This window comes from Azolla caroliniana, unplaced genomic scaffold (genome assembly GCF_043228905.1).
Source record: "Azolla caroliniana isolate FFs.n. ecotype wild unplaced genomic scaffold, voAzoCaro1.0.p SCAF_1, whole genome shotgun sequence".
NCBI classification, from domain to species: domain Eukaryota; kingdom Viridiplantae; phylum Streptophyta; class Polypodiopsida; order Salviniales; family Salviniaceae; genus Azolla; species Azolla caroliniana.
Genome location: NW_028230436.1, coordinates 33,301,461 through 33,327,384, shown reverse-complemented (window position 1 = coordinate 33,327,384; position 25,924 = coordinate 33,301,461). Strand labels below are relative to the sequence as shown.

The window sequence follows — 25,924 nt, the reverse complement described above, 5'->3', positions numbered from 1 at the left end:
CAATCTAGTGGAGGGTAAGATACACGAGAAAACAATAGAGCCCCCTCTATTTCATAAGGTAAAACAAACTCCACCTATGGAGGAAACAACCACCGTGGTCTTATCAAAAGTTAGCATGTTTTGAATAGTATTCAAAGTTTTATGAGTAATTTGAATTATGGCATGTATTAAATTGTATTTCAAAATGTGATTTATGCAAATTAAAACACAATTAATGAAAAATTTAATGAATTTCGAAAGCATTTTATCACTTCATGTGTCATTTCCATCTCCTAATAATCTAGAATACGGCCACCACGCGTGCACATTCCCACATGCTTGGCTCACCCGTGCATGGGAACATATATGTACATGTATTTTTTTTCTAAACAAATATACTACATTACATTAGTATTAGAAAATGCCATAAGGCTATACATGCAAGATATATCACAAATTTCATGTATTTTTCTAAATTCTAACCATCGGCTTAAATAAATATTTTGGTGCTGAGTAAAACCACTCCACCTTATTAGAAAGCCGTCTATAAATATACCTATGTCCTAGATGGCATGAAACTCCAAACGCTTAAGCTCCACTTGGTGCGTATTACCTTTTCTACTATCCAACAACCCTCTGAGATTATGCACAATCTCTATCCAAATTCTCGAAATTATTTGGGTAGGTCTTTCAGTCACATTTTGAAATACCTTCAAACATCGAGCCTTCCAAATATACCAAATTGCTACACTACTTACCAATTGCCATATTTGAGGTTTATCAGTTTGTATTTGTGGATTCAAACGGATCAAATTTTTTTCCATCAAACCATATCTCATCACAATAGTATCTGCAAACTCCTCCCATTCAAATATATGTACATGTGTTGGCATAAATGCACATGATTTATTCACGTCATATCCATACATCAAGAGAATAAACATCCTCACAATGAGTAATTGATGAATGCGTTTTTACAAGCGAAATCCATACTCCTCTAGTGTGTTGGCATGCATGTGTGAAATTTGGTGCAAGCAAACGAATTTGCCAATAGATACATTTGTGAAAAACCTTATGAATGGTTTTCTTCTCGATAATGCATTTTCACACCAATTCAAGGAACCAAAGAAGAAGAATCCTTCCAACATTGTATATGAGTAACGAAAATGTCGAACAAGAAATAATCAAGGTATGTCCTCTAATCAAGATTTTTAATGCTTCATTCAATATGCTTTGTTTTTGTATAATAAACCACTAGTTGTAATATCAAATTGTATTTATGTAGAATAATACACTGGGTTTCCATGAGGTATGACAGAGACATTTATTGAGAACATGAGCATGCACCTAAAACTCCCTTGTTTACCCCACGAATATTCCCTTACGTGATCCAAAAAGTACTATGTTTGACTCGCAAACTTGTGTCTTGGCATCTTATGATAGTTCATGGTTGATGAAAACCATGGATGGATTAGGGCCCGAAAATAAACTCATGAAGAAGACATTGTAATAGTTGTATATTAATTTAATTTTGTGTTGTGGATGGATTTGGGTTTCAAAACAAACTTATGAAGAAGACATTGTAATAACATTTTATTAATTTAATTGGCCCACATCAAGCTACATTTTAATGATTATTAAATATATTGAACTACATGTCAAGTTCTAATCTTGAATCTATCTAAAATTGGGAAACCAATGAAACTTTTGTCTTTAAAAACGAACTCTTAGCAAATTTAACCCTCTTGTGCAAACCTGCATAAAAATACGAGATATATATATATAGCCTTTTTGTAAAAGTCTCTCCGTAAAAATCTCTCCTAACTAATGGGAAAGTAGCTCCTTTTTTGGAACACTAAAACTTCTCCCCTTAAGTAAAATGTAGGACTTTATCTTCTGATTTCTCAAACATCTGTCTTCGCATTCATGCTATGATATGGAATGCCTTTACTAACTCCCATACACTTTTATGATTGATCGTTTCACACCACATCAATAAAATAACTCCCCTTTTTGTGGTTTTGTTCCATGGCCTTGTGACCACCCTGACGATAGTAAGATGTGGCTTCTATAACAATGCTTGATTACAACCCTGCCTTTTTTGCTATTTACTATTGTGTGGATCATGAACCTAACCTTCCTATGAGGTATCTCTTAGCTCTTAAATGAAATGTTGTGCTATCATCACGTCTTTCTAGCAACCAATTGTTTACTATCATCTCAACACCATGTCTATTTTCCAAGGGTTCATTCTACATGGCCTTTGAACCCCCACAACAAGTTATTTACTTCATGGTTTCCTCATAGGCCTCACAAACACAACCATTATACCCATGTAAAATCGAAGACCTAAGATCTTCAACTTGTATTGTTCAAATTCAAACATCTTTGTTGTATTGAGCCATGTCTTAATTCAATTTGAAAAGTAAATGTATATTGTTGATTCACCACCCAAACATGTCCTTTGCTACCATGTCATGATGATAGTTTTGTTATATTTGGTGTATGGGCGATGACAATTTATAGGTGCCTTCAATATATTTTCATATTATTGTGTTCCCACCATTACGATTGCATTGAAATATAGGACGATTCATATTGCATAGTTGTATGTAGGGTATAACCGTTTGTAATACACATGGAATTTAAGGCAAACCCCTGCTCCTCGTGAGTGATGCGAATTAGGTGAGATGTCGATGTATAGACGTTCGGTGTGAAGCAAAGAATAATCGACTTAATACTAGGAGGTATCTCTTTGACTAGAAAATGTCACAACAAATTATTTAATCCTCAAAAGGGGGAAAAAATGGGGGGGGGGTGTTGGGTCCATAAAATTGCTCGAGGGCTATGTGACGATGGCTCTTCCGAGGTTGACCATGAGGAGCGGTCTCGGTCTCCGGGAATTAGTGAAGAAAAGAAAACTCTCTTTGGGCAAGAGGGGACATTGAGGGGCATATAAAGGAAAAAGGTTGGGAAAGTTAGTTCCCTACCTAAACGAGGAGGTGGAGGAGGAAGAAGAAGACCACACAAAGGGGGGTTGTAAGAAGATGGTGGGTTATGGGGGAATTTGTGCTATATTGGTACTCCTGCTTGGGAGTTTCATAGCAATTGATCCTCTGAAGCTCCGGATTATCGCGAATTATCCAGAGTTCGAGGCAGGCCCGATACCCGTCCGGCCTTTCCACCTCAATCATGAGTTCCCTAGAGATCCCCACAACAAGCTCGAGAGCGCGGAGATCGTGTTCTCTCGGGAAGTGATCGGACCAGAGAGCCTTGCATTCGACCCGCACGGGCGCGGGCCCTACACTGGCATGGCCGACGGACGCATCCTCCGATGGGACGGCCCGGACATTGGATGGACAGAGTTTGCCACCATCTATCCCAATGGGTATGTTCTCTTTCTCAAGTACCAAATTCTAGTTCCCTATAAACTCAACCCGTAAAACCTTCAATTCTTCACTAGTTTGTTTCCTTCTTTGGGATTTGCTCTGCCTAGATCTGTAGATTAGGATTGATGGGTTATTTGCTAACCTTCCTATTTAATCATTTGAATAATTCAAAGTTAGCCTAATGGATATGGCTTCTCTAGCCCTAACCTTACTGGGTTCTTTTATACAACTTTTCTACCAGGAGTGAATCACAGATCATTTAAAAAAAATAACCCTAAACTGGTTCCCTTATACAACTTTATACCAGGAGTGAATTGCTTGGATTTAGCCCCACTCTGCGTTTTCAGCTCCTTTTTTGTTTTGTTTTTTATTTTTCACTCTTAATAGGACCGAGAATTGTAAGCCCCAGTCTCCTCCGGCTCCAAACATAGCCCATGAGCATGAATGTGGCCGGCCGCTCGGCCTTCGCTTCATGAAGAGCACCGGGCAATTGTACATTGCGGACTCGTACTTTGGTCTCCTCGTTGTGGAGCCACATGGTGGCCAACCCAAGTATCTAGTTAGCGAAGCCGAGGGCTCCAAATTCGCCTTCACCAACGATCTTGATATTAGCCCGGATGGTCTTGTTTACTTCTCGGTCACGAGTGATCTCTACCCACGAAGGTATACTCTCATCCCCCCTTCACTTTGATGGGAACTTGTAAAGATATAAATGATTGATGAAGGAAAGCATTGCTATGGTATATCCATTTTTAGTAGTGCAAGAAAACAAATGTTACACAAGTTGATACTAAATTCTACAATTTGGTACATACTGATACATATATATGTTGTCAATGCTTTTGTCATATAGTCCATCTTGATCTGATCTCAGCCTTGACATGGCACAGTGTATTTCTATTAACTGCATTCTCGGGAGATCGTAGTGGACGACTCTTGTGCTATGACCCTAAGACAGGTGAAGTGAAAGTTCTCCTTCGCGGATTGCTATCTCCAAATGGTGTTTCGGTCAGCAAAGATGGCTCCTTCTTAGTATTTTGTGAGACTGGACAAACAAGGTACAGTTTATGTTTAACTACGAGTAAAATTATTGATATTTACGCAAAATTTTCTAGCATTAAGAGTAAACTTATTGATGTCCCTTGATACAACATTGGTCGAATTGAGAGACATCAATTCATGGGAATCTAACCCAAGTGTGAATTTGTATTTGTCCTATAGATTGAACAAGTATTGGCTTAAGGGAGAAAAAGCTGGTACCATGGAGACATTTGCTAACTTGCCAGGATTCCCCGACAATGTGAGAGCGAACAAGAAGGGACAATTTTGGGTTGCTATCTATTGTCGTCAATCTCGATCCGCATGGTTGTTGTTGAAGTATCCTTGGTTGCGAAGAGCCCTACTTCAACTACCTCTTTCCTTCAAGCAACTCAATAGAATTTTTCTTGGTACAAGCCCACATGCCATGGTGATCTTATTCGATGAACAAGGGAAAATTCTTGAGGTCCTAGAAGATGCAACTGGTAAGACTATGAAGTTTGTTAGTGAAGTGGAGGAGAGAGACGGGAAACTTTGGATGGGATCGGTGATCATGCCACACATTGCCATATTCTCAAGATAGTCTTGATGACTTGGTTCCTACTTGCTTGAGTGGGATTTTACAAACCTTTCTCATGCATTGACAATACATTTGTGTTCATACACCTCAATTTTCTTATAGGTGTTGCGTAAGCATTTCTCAAAGTCTCAAAAATGTGATTTGAGCAATGATATTGACAATCATTTATAAAAGGAAAAGTTGTTATACTCAACCGTCATTGATTTGTAAGTATCAACATTTTGTGGGTTTGTATGTTGTTTGGAAAATGAGTTCTTTTTATGTTTTATCAAATTAATCAAGAAGAGAAGTATTGTTAACTTTCGAGAAACTCTAGCCATTAGGAACTTCAATGTCTGAAATCAACATCCATAAATGTAAGTTACCATAGAAATAGTCCTTTATGTGGTGTATGGCTGATTTGTTAAAGTGCAAATAGCAAGATACATGTGAGAGTAAAGTGCAAAATGAGATTGACGAAAATGTAATGGTTTCAAAGCTTAGCCCCATTCGCGTCACACCACATATTGGCTTGCAAATTTTAGAATTTTAGAATTTTTAATAGAGAATGAAAATAATTTGAAGTTTATGATGTCATCAATGCGGGTGGGTGGATATCGGAAACCCTAGAAAATAGCATTAGGAAAACTTAAGCATACATGTGAAAGGGAACAAAATAAGAATAAGAGGATTAAACAATGTTGTGCAGAAAGCCATGATTAGGAGATTCCATTTTCATAGTTTGACGCAATAAAGAAGTTCTATTATTAATGAACATCCCCTATCACTTAAACCATGCAAGTCCAAAGAACTTCTTTGTTCGAAACAAACTTCTGACCTAGCAATAGTCAAGACTTGTGACACTCTGGACTTGAGATATTCGTCTAGGACCCCCTAGAACTCCTAAGGGTTGCCTTGTGCATGTCCTCAAATGTAGGGATTGAGCTTCTTTTTTTAGGGGGGGAGGGGGAGGATTATATACTAGATTGTTGGTCATGGGAGATGGATGATCATGTTCTTGTTGGTACATGTAGGTGAATTAGTTAGTTCTGGATTGAGAAGGCTATTTCATTTGAACTAGAGTCAAAGAATCTATTTGATCCATAATCACTCAAATCTCTTGATAGACTTAAAAGGCCGCGAAAAGAAACCATTATTTCTTGGGACCACTCTCAAAAGAGATCCTAATGTGCAAGCACACTTCATTTTTCCGACTCATCTTGAGAAGTATCACAAACACACGATCCCTTCATTCCTTTTCTTTAGAAACTAGTGGAAATGAGAAGCTAATAAAATAACGAGGAACATTAAGGCACCTCAATACTTGAGGATAAATTAATAGATTATACACACTAAATGCTTAGAATCAAAACAATAAAAATTAATAAAAAACTTCGCATGGGAAGCATGAAAACATAGAGAAATAAGCTAAATAATTGTTGTAGGAATTAATGTGATATATTATGAACATGGTGTAGTTAAGGGCGCCAACTAATGACCAACACTATGGTGAAAGCATGACCTTGTTAGTGAGAAGAAAGAATATAGGGCGATACGAGGCTTAATTGGGGGAAACACAACCAATATTTGAGCTCAAGGAAATAACATGACGCCAAAGGCCAAGGAATACAAAGGATATAGGGCGATGTGAGGCTTAATTGGGGAAACACAACCAATATTTGAGCTGAAGAAAACAACATGACCCCAATGACCAAGCAATAGAGATAAAACAACATTGTCCATTTTAAGGTCCCAATCCGGCCAAGACTAACATGATCTCCTTAGTCCCATAGTTGGTCCATGGATAACAAGGCAAAGACCTATCATTTCCAAGGTAAAGGAAAGCACTCTAGAGCATGATGTGCATCTTATCCATGGCAAGAGATGATTATAAAACCACATATATTGATTGTCACTTATCTCTAATAAAGAATCATAATTTTCAAGGTATGACGCAAACACCTTGGGTCATGAAAATTGTTTAAAATAAAAGTAAAAGCATCAATAATTTTACATGAGCATGGAAAACGTTTCCATTCTTCAAAAGCAGCCTTATTTTGAGGCTTTTGCGTGAAAGCAATAGACTAATTGCATAACATTTTCTATAAGGGTGCAAATGTAGCCACAGAACTATGTATTTAGTCACGACTCACCCCTGTCATTATGGGCTCTAGGGACAACATAAAATGTATTAGACAACTCAAGAAAATCTATCCAACCTTGAAGGCCAATAATAAAATAGATCAATAAATCGAAAAGTTGTTTGGACTTTAGAGCATCCATAGTAAAAGGAACTCCCACATATTCCAAGGCTCATATTACTCCTAGTCCTCCCGATGCCGTCAATATAGGAGTTGTAACCATTCGATTCTAGTTGTACTTTGCTAAGGTTGCAACCATTGGCTTCTAGTTGTAGCCTTGTTTCAATCACTTAGCAGCCAATATATCTTATTTATACAATGAACCCATGTCAAAAAATCTTAAAAAAATGGTGTGTAAAAATTGCAAAGGCTCGCATAAGACTTTCAAGGGAAGTCAAAGGTAGAAAATCTTTTAGAGTCATTGCATTTATAACATGGTGCTATTTTTTAAAGCCCCAACAATGTGAGTGTTAATATGCATGATCTCTAAAATAAAAATATGATGTAAGGTTATTATGAGGACAAAATCAAACTTGACTATTGGAGACGGGACACCACAACCTCAAAGTTATAATGCATATTGTGCTTTTACGTGAGACCATTTGTTTTCTTTTTCTCGTTGTTATAAGCCAAGATGTTGCTTCAACATGGATGCCTAAGGCTTTAGGTAGCATTCGATAGTTCCCCTACCCATTGCACGATGTAAAATACCCCTCACGACTACTCTGGGGTTATGAAAAGACAACCTTGCATCAAGAAGGCGAGACTGGCCAAGGGTAGAGGTGCCAAGCACATATGTGCACTACTGTCGTGTCAATCACAATTGGGCATGGGGGGGGGGGGGGGGTGGTCAACATACAGGTCAAACTGGCGATTAAAATTGTGGGGCGGTCCGATAGATCAAGCAATTGTATGCGCATAGCCAAGAAAGCATGATAAAGAGGATTAAGAAGTGGTCTTTGAAGAAAGGTATGAATGTTTAGTAGGTCAAGGCAGCTTTCATGCATTGATGGGAACTAGGATGGGCAATGGGGTTTTGGAAGTGTAGGGAACCGGGGGGGGGGGGGGGGGCAGGACGCGTCTCTCACATTGGGTTAAAAAGATACGTGTTTTGGTGTGGGTGTCGTGGTTTGGCCGGGGGCCCCCGGACCGAAACGAGGAGTGGCGGGGCGAGAGGGGTTGATGACGCGCCACGTGGCAGCCCCATGGGACGGCAGGCACTAGTGGGACAAGGTTGGTGTGTGTGTGTGTGTGTGAGCGTGTGAACCAACGACAATTGAAGAGAGAGAATGAAGAGAGAGAATGGAGAGAGAGAGAGAGAGAGAGAGAGAGAGAGAGAAGAGAGCACACACGTTTGGGTCGAAGCAGATGGAACAAGAAGTTGGTAGCTCACGTTTTCTTCCTGACTCACTCAGTGATCGACTGTGAGAGCGAGCCACAGACAGAGAGAGAGAGAGAGAGAGAGAAAGAGAGAGAGAGAGAGAGAGAGAGAGAGATGCAGACAGAGAGAAACAGAGAGACATTGAATCAGGGTTTACATATACTGCCTGATTTATATGCTACATGAGAGAGACAGGAAATTAAGGGTTTACATGTCCTACCCGCTTGCCCCAAGAGAGTTAAGGGCTTATGTTATCTCTGTGTTTTCTTTCTCGATAGTATTAACAAAGACTCTCTCTCTCGCAGCTGTTTTTGAGTTGTTATTACGTTTTCTTTTATAACATCAAATTGATATATGCTGAGATCCACGTGATTTCACGTCCAATTTGTTCCTCTTTTTTCGCACTTGGATATGTGACACCATCTGAAAATCGTATTCCAATTTGATGGGTCCACACGAACAGCTTCGATTTCTTGTGGGTGGGAAAGGCGTCGATTATATCATTTATTGGAGGATTGTTGAAGAACAAAGGTACGTTGATGTTACGGCTTTTGAAAATCATTTAGCATTTCGATACCGTTTTTGGAAGGTTGATCAAAGCTTTGGATATTGTTCATGAACAAAGGTATAGATTCTTACATAAGAACGAAGGTATAGATTGTTGATTGTTAATGGACAAATGTTTAGTTTGTTATCTGAAAGGCATGGATATAAGGTATAGATTCTTGGTTGTTAGTGAACAACGGTTTAGTTAGTTGCAATAACTGTATAGATTGTTGTCATCACCATGGTAGGGATTGTTGATGAGCAAAGGTATCTATTGTTGATGAATTCGAGTTATAGTTTATTGATGAAAAGAGGTGTGGTTTGCTGGTGGAAAAAGGTAACGATTGTCTATATTGTCAATGAACTATGGCATAGTTTCTTGATAAACAAAAGTTATAGATTGTTGATGAGCGAAGATGTATATTGTTGATGTACAAAATGGTAGTTTGTTTACTAACAAAAGTATAGGTTGTTGTGGATCAGACTTTTAGAAACCAAATACTCATTACATTGCCCTCTATATGATAAAAACTTGATGTAAACCATAATATTCCATATCCTCATGCTTGTTCTCGTACTAGAGTCAATTGTACCGATGTTTTTTTTTGTCAGATTAGTGGAATTACTAGGATGTTGCTGTGCTGGAGCATCATCTCAGCTGCTACAAGAAACCGGCTTTATTTCCTCGGCATCTTTTTTGGATGGACCAAAATGTCCTGACAATTCAGTTCCACATGCCAATAGCTCAATTTGCGAGTTCCTCATGCAAATGCCATTATCAATCTCTCTGGATACTGGGTAAGTGCGTTCATCACTATGGTTGTACATCCATCTTATGAGCATATGCATAGCCTCAAAGATTTAATGAATCGAGAGTTTGCCAATGGATAGTAGCTACATAGTTGGATGTTATTATAGACCTAGTGTCTTTGTAGACTTATGTTTTGTATTCTGGGAAGCTATTGTTTCGATAGCAATGGACTAGGGCCAAAGGTTGGTCATTGTGTGAACATAGACCAAGTTTTTCTGGATAGCTATAGTTCAGAGAGACATGGAGGATAATGAATTAAAGACTGATGTTTTATGGTATGTGCAGAATACATGGACAGGTTTGGTTTACTGGACAACCACGATGGGTTAATCTTTCAAATTCAGATGCATGCTCCTCATCCTTGAAAGTATGGATTTCTATCAAGCAATATTCTTCCAAAAATCAATTTGAAATTTTCTATTCTGTGTTCTCCTGAAAGTTTTCGAGTTGTTGATGATTCAAAGGGTGACATCTACAGGAGGTTTCTCAGGCGAAAGTCTATGTTCCAATGCCAGCAGGTCTCATCGAGCTTGGCCTATCCAATCAAGTGAGTATTCCCTTTGACTTGGCTTCTTCTAATTGTGTTTCTCTATCTATTCGTTCCATGCAAAATAAGAAAATGATCGTGGTGGTGCGTTTGATCTAAGGCCATGGACAACCCATCTCTTATACAATTAGTGATGGATAAATGTGGTGATATATGGTTGGCAAACAACACAAACCCAATGGCCGAAAATGACAGAACATCATTACACGAGCAACAATTCCAAAGTGGAGGCAACAGAGGGGGCTACTTCGATACAAACAATTTCTTCGGTGGACTGAATACACCCTCAATGATAGTGAACATGCCAGAGTCTCCACTGATATCGGGGTTCAGTAAAGACTTGCAAAATTATCATGGGATGCTGGATGACAAGTCAATGAAAAAATATTCAGCGAATACAAGCATTTGTGGACCCCATTACAATGCGAACTCAAGCGGAAACACTCAATTCCCTTGGATACCCTCAACAGACTTGGGTCCCTGGAGCCATGAGCCTTCATTACATGAAAATATTTTATCCATTCACATGAGCTCTCAACAGCTTAATTTCTCTGGTCAAGGCAGCCAAGGGGGTTTTTCGAATCCGAAGCAAAGACATGAAATGTTTGAAGGAATCGGGGACTCTCTTCAGGCAGAGAGAGCTCTATTATCAGGTGAATCAAGCTTTCCCGATATGATTCTACCTATGGCTCCAAGTTATTCTATGCAAAAGTCATCTTTCTTGGATTCCCCACATGCTAGTGGGCTTTCTAAGGAGGTCTCGGATCGAGATGTAAAGCAAGAGATGCGGGCTGATTCTTCGGAGTGTAGCGACCAAATGGAGGATGATGAAGATAAAGGTGTAGCAAGGTCAGGGCGGAGGCATTTATCGAAGAACTTGGTGGCGGAGCGCAAACGGAGGAAGAAGTTGAATGAGAGACTGTACTCCTTGCGTGCCTTAGTGCCAAAGATAACCAAGGTAAGTTGATTTCTGTCTCACTCTTCTTCCTTTCAAGTTTCTTAAGCTTTAAGCCATGAATCCATTACTGGCAATCATAAACCACTGTGGGATTTATCTCTGATTTCTCCTTTAATTGGAGGGGCATTCTAGGGATATCCTGTAGTATACTCTAATCGGTGGGCATGTTCGAGACCAAGTTCATTTTGTTTGCTAATATATAACTATTCCATTCAAAATGAGTGCATATATAATCATGTAATAGGTATTACCCTCCTCTAATCAGATGAATATTCTGATGCCCAATACTATTCTTTGCCAATATAACAATTCCAATTAAAATTAATGCTGGTATTCTCATGTGGCGATGAAAAAGAAAAAACAAAAAGAGAGAATTTATCCATGTGGAATTTAATTGAACCAGAAGACAAATTTCTTCATGTGGGATTTTTCACCTGGCACAACTATGTGTACAGATGGACAGGGCATCAATTCTTGGAGATGCGATAGAGTATGTAAAAGAACTCCAACAACAAGTGAAAGAACTGCAAGATGAGCTTCTCGAAACAAAAGATGTCGAGGATTTGCAACAAACTCATGTCTCCTCGCATCAACAAGAGGAAGGAAATTGCGGGAACCAGATGGAAGAAAATGGGCTTCTTGTGAGAGTAGATGACGTCCAATGTTCACTAAAGACCGATCAAATGAAGATCTCTAATGACTTGAATGATAAGAGGATTGATGAACCAATCCCACCGATGCAGGTCAAAATGGGCGTTTTCGAGCATGTGTAATAAGTATCTCTAACGCTTTGGTATTTACTATGATATCCCTAAGTTATGTAAATTTACCAGAATACACCTTTGGAGTTACAAATGTTTATCCTGCAGAGGTATTCCAGTAATTTTGAAAACTTAGGCGTATTCTTGTTAATATACCAAACGTTAATTTCAATGTTTTGACTAGAGCCAATACTGAAATTTTGCATATGTACTTTCAGGTGGAAGTGAATAAGTTGGATAGCCATGGCTTTAGCTTGCGGATATTTTGTGAGAAAAGGCCCAGTGTCTTTGTTAAATTAATGCATACACTCGATGTTCTTGGGCTTGATGTTGTGCATGCTAATATAACCACATTCAGGGGCCTTGTTTTGAATGTATTCAACGCAGAGGTAAGATTCTATTTTCTTAGGTCGTCTTGTCTGAATTCAATGAATTGTAAGTGATCTCGGTGCTAACAAGAAAGAGCCATTGCATCTATCAACCCTTATTAGACTTGTGATAGGGTATATGAAAAGTATGCTATATTTATCTATATGAATCCTCATTAACTTCAAAGTGTTTATATTGTGCTTGGTGTTTCCTTGAACTTGTGGACCCATATGAAGAGAAAAAAACTTCATTTTACCTAAGCTGGTGTTCATTTTGGATCTTTGATGCAGACAAGGGAAAAGGATATGATTCAAGCAGAACAAGTGAAGGAGTCCTTAATGGAGATGGCATCTTTATGTGAACCTCGTTCGAACTGTTTACTAAGCGACCTCCCTCTTGATAAAGATCTTCCCTCGGTCAACATCTAAAATGATAAACTATTTATAATATAACTTGTGAAAACAGATATTATCGTTGGGTGTGAGGGAGTTACCGTCAGAAAAAAGGAATCTAATTTAGGTAGGTGACAAAGCAATTTGTCTCAAAAGAAAAATATATGGGTACATTTGGTGATTTTGACAAGCAAGGGCAATCATTGTAAGAATTTAATAACGTATATTAGGCAATTTACCATTATTTGAAGAACCTGTTAAGGGGAAGTTATCATATTGAATAATGGACAAATTTAAGAACAAGTGCACCGTGCCATGAATATTGGAGGTTGATAAAAATACAATATTTCTTTGACGGGCAAAGAGAGCCCACTTCTCCACAAAATAAGCCATGGATCGTGCAGCTCTTCTAGCTCAATAGATAATTTTGACGGTGGAAATGGATTGTAGTAAGTTTATACCTCTTTTTTACTATCAAGGATATTGAATAGAATCGACTAAAGCAGTTTTCATCTGTAGGAAAGAAACCCTTACAGAAACTTTATTTTCCTCATCTCCTTTTTGAGCAATTTACATAGATATTTGACCTCTCACCAATTGATTATAAGCAGCCTTATCACTGTCAAAATCAAATTATGTGCCTCCAATTCTGCAAATGATGCCGATTCTGAATTTGATATACTAGCTACCTACTTTACAGCTTTAGTTCGAGCTAAAGGGCCCATTCTATAGACAGATAACCCCATGTTAGTGGTTGGTTGAATCTCAGGAGTAACAATATTTTCTGATAAAAATATTTGTCCATCAGGTCATAGAAATGACATAGGTGGGAACGTAGGCTGGGACACCATCCGCTTATGTCTACATCATAGCTTAAAGCCCTCGTACTTCCACCGTGATCAAGACGCTTAATTTAGCATTTCTTTCCAACAGATGAGAATGTAGATGTTTGATCGACCCAAGAAAATGTTGTAAAAATGTTGTGTATAGGGGTCGGAATCGGCCGGCCACTTATACCACCACTGACCACTCATGAATATGATTCAACCAATAGGGAAAACAAAACAAAATGCAAAATAGAGACACACGATATTTTTCGTGGAAAACCCTAAAATAGGAATAACCACGGGACCCTGAAGGTGTCAGAACTTCACTATGACAGACTGTACAGATGTTTACAACCTCCCTACATCACTAGGGGAATATCCAAAATATCAAGGCCACAACCTTGACACCAATCCTCATCGTTGAGGATGGAAATTGGCTTTGAGCCGGTCCTTAGTCGGCTTATGGCCCCTCCTTCACCCATGAGGAGGGAAACCGTCATAACAAACTCCCCCTTCACTCATGTATGGGAGAGTCAACCAGACCCACTCTCATGCGGCAAGCAATAAGCTTTTCCATGGCCAAAGTCTTTGTCAGCATATCTAACCCATTATCTATAGTGTGTATTTTCACTAACACAAAATCACCATCGTCCACCCTCTCTCGTAGCTAGTGATACCTTCTCTGTATGTGTTTGATACGAGAGTGGTAGGCATCATTCTTGGCAAGGTGGGTGACACTCTGATTGTCACAATGAAGTAGGAATTTGTCTTGTTTCATTCCTAATTCAGTCAAAAAATCTCTCATCCAAATCAATTCCTTGCTAGCCTCAACTATAGCCATATATTTTGCCTTTGTGGTCGACAAAGCCACAACCTTTTGCAATCTCGATTGCCAAGACACAGCTCCCCCTGCATAAGTCATCACATATGTTGAAACCTTCAAGCATAGGTTTTCTGGAACTATACCTAAGGCATACACTCGAGGTGCCTTTCAAGTATCTGAGAATCCATTTCACAGTAGCCCAATGCTCCTTACCAAGATCACTCAAGATTACTGTCCCAACAACAAAGGTAATGTTTGGCCTAGTACAAACCATGTCATACATTAGGCTACCAACAGTTGAGGCATACGACACCTTTTTCATCTTAGCCTTATCCTTTTCACTTTTCGGACACTGACTAGAAATTAACTTAAAACTCATTATCCCTTTCAAGTATCTAAGAATCCATTTCACAGTAGCCCAATTCTTCTTACCAAGATTGCTCATGAATCGATTGACTGTCCCAACAACAAAGGCAATGTTTAGCCTAGTACAAACCATGTCATAGATTAGGCTACCAACAGTTGAGGCATACGACAACTTTTTCATCTCGGCCTTATCCTTTTCACTTTTCGGACACTGACTAGAAATTAACTTAAAACTCATTATCCCTTTCAAGTATCTAAGAATCCATTTCACAGTAGCCCAATTCTTCTTACCAAGATTGCTCATGAATCGATTGACTGTCCCAACAACAAAGGCAATGTTTAGCCTAGTACAAACCATGTCATAGATTAGGCTACCAACAGTTTAGGCATACGACAACTTTTTCATCTCGGCCTTATCCTTTTCACTTTTCGGACACTGACTAGAATTTAGCTTAAAATTCATTGGTAGTGTAGGGCCTATAAGTTTTGCCTTATCCATAATGAACCTTTGCAATACTTTTGTCACATATTTTTCTTGTGACAGCCAAGCAGGAGAATAAGAAAATCATATTCATCATATTTTTTCACAAACACAGAATGGTGAGCTTGTGTTTTGTGGAATCTATGTTTCATCATGAAGGATTCAAATGTCTTATACCATTGTCGAGGAGCTTGCTTCAAACCATATAAGCTCTTCCTCAACCTACATACAAGATTCTCCTTTCCTTTTACCTCAAAACCCTCAAGTTGCTCCATGTAGTTTTCCTCTTCTAGCTGACCATATGGGAATGTTATTTTTACATCTAGTTGTTGAACCTCCAACTTCATGCTTGCAACTAGGTTTAGAACAGTTCGGATGGATGACACCTTTACAACTGGAGCAAATATATCATCAAAGTCGACACCCTTCTTCTATTGAAAGCCCTTCACCGTTATGCGGGCTTTGTATCTAGGTGGGCAACCATCTTCTCCAGTTTTCAGTTTGAAGACCCACTTGTTTCTGAGAGCTCTCTTTCCCTCAAATATGTCCACTAGATCACAGGTATGGTTCTCATGCATATCGAGAGGAAGCCTTTCTTTGTCTAAGTGGGTATCTCCTTACTTAAGCAATCGGCTGAATATCATTTGCTTCAATCGGCTTAGTATCATCTGCACCATGCACATCTTCATGGTGTGCATCAACCAACTGTTGTATGTCAGCCGGTTGTATAGGACTGGAATCAACAACTACAGAATCCAGAATAGTGGTCGATTGGGAAGACAACACAGGCTGCTATTGTTTCTAGTATTCAATCATCTTTTCTTCCATAAACACAATATCCCGACTTCTAACCACTTTCTTGTCAACCAAATCCCACAATCTATATTCAAACTCGTCTTTTGAGGACCCCAAGAAAATGCATCACTCGAACTTGTTGTCTAGCTTTGACCTCTGATCTTTTGCAATATGCATGTATGCAAGGCATCCAAACACCCTCAAATGCTGGTAAGAGACATCTCTTCAAGTCCATACCCTTTGTGGCACATCACCATCTAGAATTAGAATTAGAATTTTTATCGTCCATAAAGAGGCCAATTTTGCTCTATGGGACTAGAGTATACATGTGTTCTTGATATATGTCTCCTTCCTAAGAAGGGGTATTCATACGTTGAAGCACAAAATCTCTATGTGTTAGTAAAGCATACACATATGAGCTCAACCTTCTAGGTGGTGTCTTAAGTATGGCACTTAAGTTATCACTCCCTCTTAGTATGTCAGCATATCTTGAACGAATTGCACTAAGGGGGACATGTTTATGAGATAAACAACTGTCATCGTTGCTTTAGCCCAATATGACTTCGACAGTTTGGCATGTCACAACATGCTTTTCACCCTTTCCACTATGGTCCTGTTCATCCTCTTTGCTAGACCATTCAGCTCAGGTGTCTTGGGCATTGTATACTCAAGTTTGATACTAAGAATCCTACAATACTGTTCGGACTGGCCCCTATACTCACCACCATTGTTTGTCTTGACAACCTTCAACTTTTGTCCGGATTTCCTTTCAGTCCTAGCATGAAAATCCTTAAAGATTGACAACACCTGGTCTTTACTTTTCAGTATAGAAGCCCACAACTTTCTATTGTGGTCATCAATGAAAGTCAGAAAGTATTATGCAGCACGATGTGACTTTGCATCCACATAGCATACATCAGTGTGAACCAGTTCTAAAGCATGTTTTCTCCTCATCGGAGGCCTAGAATGAAAGGACGCCATGTTTTGTTTACTAGCCAAGGAATCCACACAATGTTTCAGATGCATACCTTTCACTTCTAGAAGGAGAACCTTTTTACCAAGCGTATGGATTCCCCACTTGCTCATGTGGCCGAGCCTTTTATGCCATAACTCACCAACTGAATCGTCCACTACATTTGCTTCATCTCTACACAATTTTGCATGCATTATATACAGTGTATTCTATTTTTGTGCCTTAGCCACGATTAGACTTCCCTTGCAAATTTCCATACACCATTTTGGAAGCTACCACTCTAGTTTTCATCATCAAGTCATCCAACAGATATCCGATTCAATCTAACATCCGAAACATGGTGTGTATCTTTAAGCATTAACCCGTATCCAGTAGATGTCAACAAACAAACATTTCCTATGCCAACAACCTTGCATGAACCATCACTCCTCATCTTTACATAACCATAGTCACTAGATGTATAAGATTAGAAGCATTCCCTTATCAGAGTCAAGTGAAACGATGCACCGGACTTGACAACCCAAGAGCACTCATCATTTGCAAGGTTCACACAAGTTTGTCCACTAATGAACAACGACTCTTCCTCACTAGCTGTAATGGCTGAGTTGCTTTTCTCTTCTGAAATTTTCTTCAGCTCAACAATATCAACAATTCCTTTGTCTCTATTAAAATGTTGATAGTTCTTTTGGAAATGACCCAGTTTTCCACAATAGAAACACGTGAATTTTACCTTAGATTTTGACCTCTCTCTCTCTCTCTCTCGATTGGTCACAGTTCTAAGACCCCCTTTGCCTACGCCTTCCTCTATTGGGATCTTGTGTTACATTTGCTTCTTATTGAGACGAGGTACCCATTTCTTTTCTTCTTATCTCTTCGTTTAGAAGACTTGTCTTTACAACCTCTAAGGACAACCTGTCCTCTTGACAACAGTTGCTTAGTGACACTACTAGGCTTTCCCAATTGTCCAGTACAGAAGAAAGTAGCAAAGGGCCTATATCTCATCATCTAAAGGCATCTTGGTTGAGGCTAATTGATTCGCTAAACCCATGAATGTACTAGTGTGCACCAAAATGCTCTCACCATCTGTGTACTTCAACCTCATCAGTTTCCTCATTAGTGATGCCTTGTGAAGAGTGCTCATTCTTTCTCTCATACATGCCGACAAACTTATGCCACAACTCATATGCATTGTGTCATTTGCCACATGTTGGAGTATGCTCACATCTACAAATTGTCTGGTGGTTGCTACGACCTTTCTATGTAGGAATTTCCACTCGGATTCTTGTTGTTTGAATAACCATTAATCTTCTTTGTGGCACCAACATAGCATGCTTGATTCTTACCAAACCCAACCGAGCCATCAAATTAAATTGAAGGTAAAGAATTTGTTTACCATCTCACCTCAACAATCTTGATGCTGCCAAAACCTTCGTTTGTAATGAGTTGGCACATCCCCATTCTTGTGGAGGATGCCATTCCACAAAATTCACACATACTTTGCCAAGATGTCAACAAATGATTAACTATCAGAGACCCTGCCCATTTAACGTACCTTTCAAAATCAATGGCATTCCACCAATTAGCATCAATTGTCATGTTTCCAAGCTCAATTCTTGTCTTCTCTTTAAAGTATGCACCATTTTTGTCCAAGGTTGTGCACCCTCAAAAATAAATCAAATGAAAGTAAATCGACGGGCCAACATATGTTCATATAAATTGAATATTGATGCCCCCACCAAGATGCTTCGGAGTACAAACATGATCCCATGCCAACCACAACAATGAGCTTTTCCCTTTTCTTTTCCACAACAACATTTGCATTGAGTAGGACTCCATTTCAAGAGCTTTCTTCGACCATGGTAACAAAGGAATGTAATAAGACACCATAGAGGCCTGATAATCGATCGGACTACGTTAAGTCGTACATGAAAAGGCTAGAATCGAGACTCTAGTATGTAAATTTATCCTCCAACCTTTTGGATACACACTCAATAAGTTTCACATGAGAAACGTCAACCACAATTGGATATCCAAGGTGATAACAAATCATACCACGATCCTTAGCAATTATTCCAAATTAGAAGTGCTATAAAAATATATTGACATAAACTAAATCTTTAGCCTTCTAAAACTTGAAGATTTTACCTTCATGTTCCCTAATATATTTTGGTAGAAAGAATTATTTCTCCAAAGATTTCTCCAAATTAGTTTCGACATAATCATGCAGCTGAATCAAGAAACTTTGAAACACGTCCAGCCTCTGGTATATCTAAGTATCCATTAACACCCATATAATTAGTAACCATTCGCTCTTCCTGAGAATAGAGCTTGCTTGAGCCATTTACATAGGTATTTGACCTCTCACCAACTGATTATAAGCAGCCTTATCAGGGTCAAAATCAAATTATGTGACTCCAATTCTGCAAATTATGCCAATTCTGAAATTGATACACCAACTACCTGCTTCACAGCTTTGGTTCGAACTAAAGAGCCCATTCTAGAGACAGATAACCCCATGTTAGTAGTTGGTTGAATCTCAGGATTAAAAATATTTTCTGATAGAAATATTTGTCCATTAGGTCATAGAAGTGACATAGCTAGGAATGTAGGATAAGACACCATTTGCATATGTCTACACAATAGCTTAAAGCCTTCGTACATCCACGTAAGATCAAGATGCTTAATTTAGCATTTCTTTCCAAAAGATGAGAATGTAGATATTTGACAGAGACATCTGATCGACCCAAGAAAAGTTGATCAACGATGCACAATAATACCAGCCAGGGCAGGAATTTGACGGGTGTCATGCCCGTCAAAGGCCATTTTGCCCGTCAAAAACATACACATAATAAAAATGCCCGTCAAGTGACATAAAGTTTAAATATCCATTTTTCATGCGAAAGGCCCCTACAAATTATGCATGTCAAATGACATGTTAAAATTCTATTTTCCCTGTCATATATATTATATACAATGTACATATACATATCTCAATTATTATATATATGAAGTGTGTATTATAATATATTAATACTATATAAAAAAATTCCAAAAAATTATATGTTTTTTATAACACACTTAAAATAATATCATTATCATGTAATAATGGTATATATTCTCAAATATTTACAATATTAGTTGAAATTTGATTGAAATTTTAAACAAGAACCTTTATTAAATACATACTTTAAGAGTGTATAACTCTAGGTTTGATTTTAATGTTTTAAGTTTTAGGTTAAAACTAAATTTTTACTAACTTTTTTTTTCATACTTATTAGTAAAAACATTAACATGATATTAATTTTATGTATTTCATTATCTTTGTTAGGTACGTATGTTTATTTGTGCACTTTCTATAGTAATGAAATGTATAACAATGAAGCATCATATAGAACTTTCATTATTAAAATTTGTATGTCAAATGGCATGTTAGTTTTTGCACTCTTGTGTCATATGACATACATCTTTAAAAAATGCCCGTCAAAAAACTTTTATGCTAACCTGTCAAATTCAGGCCCTGAATAAGACTATAGACTCATGGGAAGCTAATGCTGAGCAAGCCTCATGAAAGTTATGATTTGGAGTAGGCCGTCCCATCCTTATCCTTGAAAGAGATTATTCTTGGAGAAGAGGATCCTTGATAACCTTTGTGGTTTATGACTATACATCAATGGTAGGAATTTGAGCCATTATTGAAAACTTCCTTGTATCAATCATTTCTTCCCAAGAAGTTTATTTTTAAGAAAGGTAGCAATTTTGTTTGTAGTTGATTTTTCCATTCTAGCTAACATCACATTGTATATACATATTCCATTGCCACATATCCACATGATCAAACTTACGAGGATTCAATATTAAACTTCATAAGCATGATGCAAATGAAATCAAGATCAATGAACGATAGGAGCTACAAGATCACCTTGAATGTTTAATGCATCCAAGGGTCAAGAAGGGAAATTACTCATCTTCAAAACTGGAATAGGGTGGAGTTGAAAGGGGTGAGGAATAATGGTGCTTGAGAGGGGATTAACAAGAAGCATTTGGGGAAAGACAATCGAATGGCAATAACACTAGAGAGGGGATTAACAAGAAGCATTTGGGGAAGGACAATTCAAAACTCATCACTAAATCAGACAATACCTAACAATTATTATAGGCATTGTAATTATGATAGACAATTATGATAGGCTGTAGAAAACCTTTTACAAAGAGGTTGGGACAAACTGGTTTTAGAGATTCATAAAAGAGTCAAGTAGTTACGCACAACAAAGTGGCATTTATCAATTTTGATCACAGTACTAAAAAAATAAGTCCATGTATCCCTCGGTTGCTTTAGATTGGTTTTAGAGATTCTTAAAAGAGTCAGGTAATTACGCACAACAAAGTGGCATTTATCAATTTTGATCACAGTACTACAAAAATAAGTCCATTTATCCCTCAGTTGCTTTAGACTGGTTATAGAGTTTCATAAAAGAGTCAGGTAGTTACGCACACCAAAGTGGCATTTATCAATTTGGATCACAGTTCTACAAAAATAAGTCCATGAATCACTTAGTTCCTTAAAACTGGTGATCCACATGCTCAAATTATTGAGGGAATCATAGCGTAAGCATATTAATGTTGATAAAAGAGATTAAGGAGATAATAACATATTTGATGATGATGAACTCAATGAACTCCTGCTCTAACACAAAAATTGTTACATAACATCTTTCAGTCCACCATTCACATGTCACAAACCTCACATTAGACACAATTGCCTATGAAAGAAGCTTGTCTATGATAGAAACACTGCAAAACAACCTTTGTATATTTATGTTAAATTCTAATGAATGTTAAGGGGAATAACAAGTTGCAATGAAAAGAATCAAATCAAGATATATAGATAGTCATGAGGTATATTTAAACATATATATAATTAAAAGTTGCGTGCAAAACAAGCGTTGATCTAATGGACACCCCTTCAGCAGTTTGTCCATTATTAAAAGGAAGGTTGATCAAAAACTCTAGTTATGTCTTTAATTCTCATGCCTGCAAATAAACCAATTAAATTTTATTATCCTTTCATACACAATTTGCAGCCACATTTTTTGGCTTTAGACCAAATTCATGCACCAAAAAGATGATATAAGATTGTAGATCAACTAACCTTGCTGGCAATGTTGCTAGAAAGCCAATCCAAACCTTCATAAAGGCCCTCTCCAGAAGTGGCACAAGTGCTCTGAATATACCTGATTAAAATAATCGAGATGCATTAATTAGTAAACAAGGTTGTATAAGCCTGATTCAAACAACTCCACATAACTGTACTATGATCACAATAACAAGATCAAGCTCTTTCCCAAAAATAATATACCTAGAAGATAAACAATGCATGCCATTGCACTTAGAAAAACTACTTCATACCACCATGTGAAGATAGAAATGATAAATAACAATACTGGGCTTTGACAAATCTGGTAATAGGAAACAAGTTTTACAACATAACACAAGTGTGATCAAGACATCAAAGGATAAGCCTGCTTAAAACTAGTATGCCATATAACAAATAATGATAATAAATAACAATACTGGAGTCCTACAACTTGGTAATTGGAGTGATTAGATGGAAAATGACATCTATATTTACCAATTACAAGAATGCAAGAACATACCAATGACGTTGACGAAGTGAATGCAAACCCAACTTGTCAGTTATTTCAGCAGCATTCATTGCATTTGGAAGATCCTGTTTGTTGGCAAATACAAGGAGAACTGCATCCCGCAGCTCATCCTTCAAAAGTAAAATCATTGAAAAATTAGACCAAGATGACAACGTAAGTTTTTTAGCATACACTATATTAAGCCAAAAGAGATAAGCTACTAACCTCATTTAGCATTCTATGAAGTTCATCACGAGCTTCAACTACACGATCCCTATCATTGCTATCGACAACAAAGATAAGGCCTTGTGTGTTTTGGAAGTAGTGCCTCCACAGAGGTCGGATCTAGACATGGTTCGAATATTTTCATCTCAAAATTCATTGTACAAATAAGGGAAATTCATTGTACAAGTTCAGACTTTCATGCTACCTTGTCTTGGCCTCCCACATCCCAGACAGTGAAGCTAATGTTCTTATATTCTACAGTTTCCACATTGAAACCTAGGATCACAAAAAACGTAAGATTAGGAGACTTATCCAGCACGAAGTACCCAATCCATGTCAAAAATAAGCTGAAAAGCACACAAGCCCTAACTAGGCATCTAGTTCTGTTTTACTGCAATTAGGAAGCAATTCCCTGTTTTAATGCCAAGTACATTTTCCTTGAAGCCAGTATTTGAAGCAGGCGTTTGTATTAGCATGCAAATAGAGGTCCAGTGTAGAAAGCTGATACCAGACAAGGATCAATGAGCTCATGTAACTAATATATCTCTTTGTGTGAAGCCATAAATATAATAATGCGCATCTCTAATTCTGACGTATTTCTGATAGAATCAGAGTACATACATGTGTCTGCATCACAGAATCAAATTAAGTAGCAATCATCCCACAAGATTTAGGCACCCACCTTAGGTATGAGCACAAAACATGTCATTAGGCATCCTTGTTTAGAGATGAATATAATTTAGGATTTAGATCTTTTGCATAGGTTCTCTGCATCTTATTATAGAATCATGTGGCAAAATATCCATGCTATTTACACATCTCTTTGCAATAAGCAAAAGTATGTCGTTAGGGAATCCATTTTATAGAAAATTGTCTCATTGCATTTAGCATTCTTCAAATTAGCAGCAACAATTTTCTAATTGAGCAGCAAATTATCCCACATGATTTTATGCATCTATTTGAAATGTGATCCCTTTTGGTCACATATTTTTCATTTATATCAGGTGGTGAATCTTGCTGTAGGTCCAAGTAGAAAATTAGCACATGTGCTTTATGCATTTTCCTTCATAAAATCTATTCATGATGTGCTGACATAAATTTTGTTGTCGATGAATTCAGAAAAGGAATCATGTGGAAAACTATGCAAGTAATTTATACATCTTCCTTTGCAATAAGCAACAACATATGAAATTTGGCAGGCCTAGTTTTAATGAGGCTATAATACATGCCATTGGCATCTCATTTTAGAAGGAAGGAGTAGAAGCAAGAAGCAAATTATTCCTTAGGATTTATCTATCTGCCTTTACAATAAGCAGTACAATATGATATTCATCATCTCTTTTCCAAAAAAATATCTTATTGAAATCAGGCTTGCACATGTATGACCTAAGAGTCAACACGAATGTTTTTTACCATGTTTAGCAATCCCAAAGCTTGCATTTGGACAAGACAACATATGTTTTTCTTTAACACACATGAATGAGCTCAGAATCAACCTGTCAATTAGCATCTCAATATATTTATCTTGCAAAATTCCAGGCGCTCATTTATCACTAAGAAACGACCATATTTTCCCAAAGTTCCCATCAACATCATTCTAGTCATCTATGCATTCCCTTTTTAAACAATCTTTACCATAACTTCATCCAATAACTTTGCCGATGTGATGGTATCGAACTCGTTACAATAAGCAACAAAATATGTGGTTTTGCATATTTCTGCTTGATGAAGATCCCATCGAAATCAGCCTCACAGTATGCGGTCCAAGAGTTTTGCTAGTTCTCTGATGCCATGTCAGAATAAGACCATGGAGGCATGGTGAGAGAGAGAGAGAGAGAGAGAGAAAGAAGAAGACTGGCCAGATGCTTATTATAGAGAGAACCTAAATCAAGAGTCCTGAAGACATATACATATACAGAGAAACACGGACATGCAGAACTCTTTATCTCTCTCTCTCAATATATAGTCCAACAAAACCAAAACCACAGATCCATTTACATATAAAAGTCCAAGATTCACTGAAACACAATAAAAATCCGAGATTCCATTCTGAATGATGTCCATTTTCGGAAAACTGGAATCGAAATCAGAAAACATACAGAATGGAATCAAAACCAAAACTAGAATCCATCCAAGGGAAGCATCAGACATATAACCGAAACGCAAAGGGGCCCATTTTCACAAATGAAGTCAAAATCAAAATTGAAGCATCTGCTGTTCACAACAATATTCAAAAACCCCCAAAAAAAAGGAGATCCATCTCCCGCAAGCTTCATCACAGGGAGATAAACAAATCACAGATCCGCTTACCGATGGTGGGGATGGTGGTAACAATCTCTCCGAGCTTGAGCTTGTAGAGGATGGTGGTCTTTCCTGCAGCGTCAAGTCCGACCATCAGGATCCTCATCTCCTTCTTCGCGAACAATCGCTGGAAGAGCTTCGTGAAGGTGAGCCCCATCTCTCTCAGCTCTCTGTGCTCTCTCTCTGGGCTCCTCAGATCTGATCTCTCTCTCTCTCTCTCTCTCTCTCTCTCTCTCTGTCTCGTGGATGGGTTTTCACATTGGATCGCTCCTTACTTGCATTTGGGGGGGAATTCGGGTGTCTTAATCGGGTTTACCGGTCACGCCAACAACATATGCTTTTGTCCGTCTTGATGTATGTATGTATGTATGTATGTATGTATGTACATATGTATGTATGTATGTATGTATGTATGTATGTATGTATGTAATGCATGTAATGCATGTAATGTATGTATGTATGAATGAATGTATGTATGTATGTAATGCATGTAATGCATGTTATGCATGTAATGTATGTATGTATGTATGTATGTAATGCATGTAATGCATGTAATGTATGTATGTATGAATGTATGTATGTATGTATGTAATGTATGTATGTATGTATGTATGTAATGC

At 37.9% G+C, this 25,924-nt stretch overlaps 3 protein-coding genes across 3 annotated transcripts; 2 read left to right on the top strand and 1 right to left on the bottom strand.

The window, feature by feature from the left end:
* Positions 1-2,978: 2,978 nt before the first annotated feature.
* LOC147869917 (protein STRICTOSIDINE SYNTHASE-LIKE 3-like) lies at positions 2,979-5,179 on the top strand. Its single transcript, XM_087334692.1, has 4 exons — positions 2,979-3,367; positions 3,756-4,031; positions 4,259-4,426; positions 4,590-5,179. The coding sequence occupies exons 1-4, from the start codon at positions 3,027-3,029 to the stop codon at positions 4,987-4,989; spliced, it is 1,185 nt and encodes a 394-aa protein (XP_087190818.1). The 5' UTR covers positions 2,979-3,026; the 3' UTR covers positions 4,990-5,179.
* Positions 5,180-8,809: 3,630 nt separating this feature from the next.
* On the top strand, positions 8,810-13,124 carry LOC147869916 (transcription factor ABORTED MICROSPORES-like). The gene is made up of 8 exons (XM_087334682.1): positions 8,810-9,018; positions 9,646-9,831; positions 10,130-10,211; positions 10,323-10,391; positions 10,492-11,349; positions 11,805-12,092; positions 12,329-12,499; positions 12,770-13,124. Exons 1-8 carry the CDS (start codon positions 8,933-8,935, stop codon positions 12,905-12,907), a joined length of 1,878 nt encoding a protein of 625 aa, XP_087190808.1. The 5' UTR covers positions 8,810-8,932; the 3' UTR covers positions 12,908-13,124.
* A 9,152-nt stretch (positions 13,125-22,276) lies between these two features.
* LOC147869915 (ADP-ribosylation factor 1-like) lies at positions 22,277-25,507 on the bottom strand. The gene is made up of 5 exons (XM_087334670.1): positions 25,314-25,507; positions 23,209-23,279; positions 23,004-23,123; positions 22,791-22,909; positions 22,277-22,367 (listed from the first exon to the last, which is right to left on the bottom strand). The coding sequence occupies exons 1-5, from the start codon at positions 25,459-25,461 to the stop codon at positions 22,277-22,279; spliced, it is 549 nt and encodes a 182-aa protein (XP_087190796.1). The 5' UTR covers positions 25,462-25,507.
* Between the last annotated feature and the right edge of the window lie 417 nt (positions 25,508-25,924).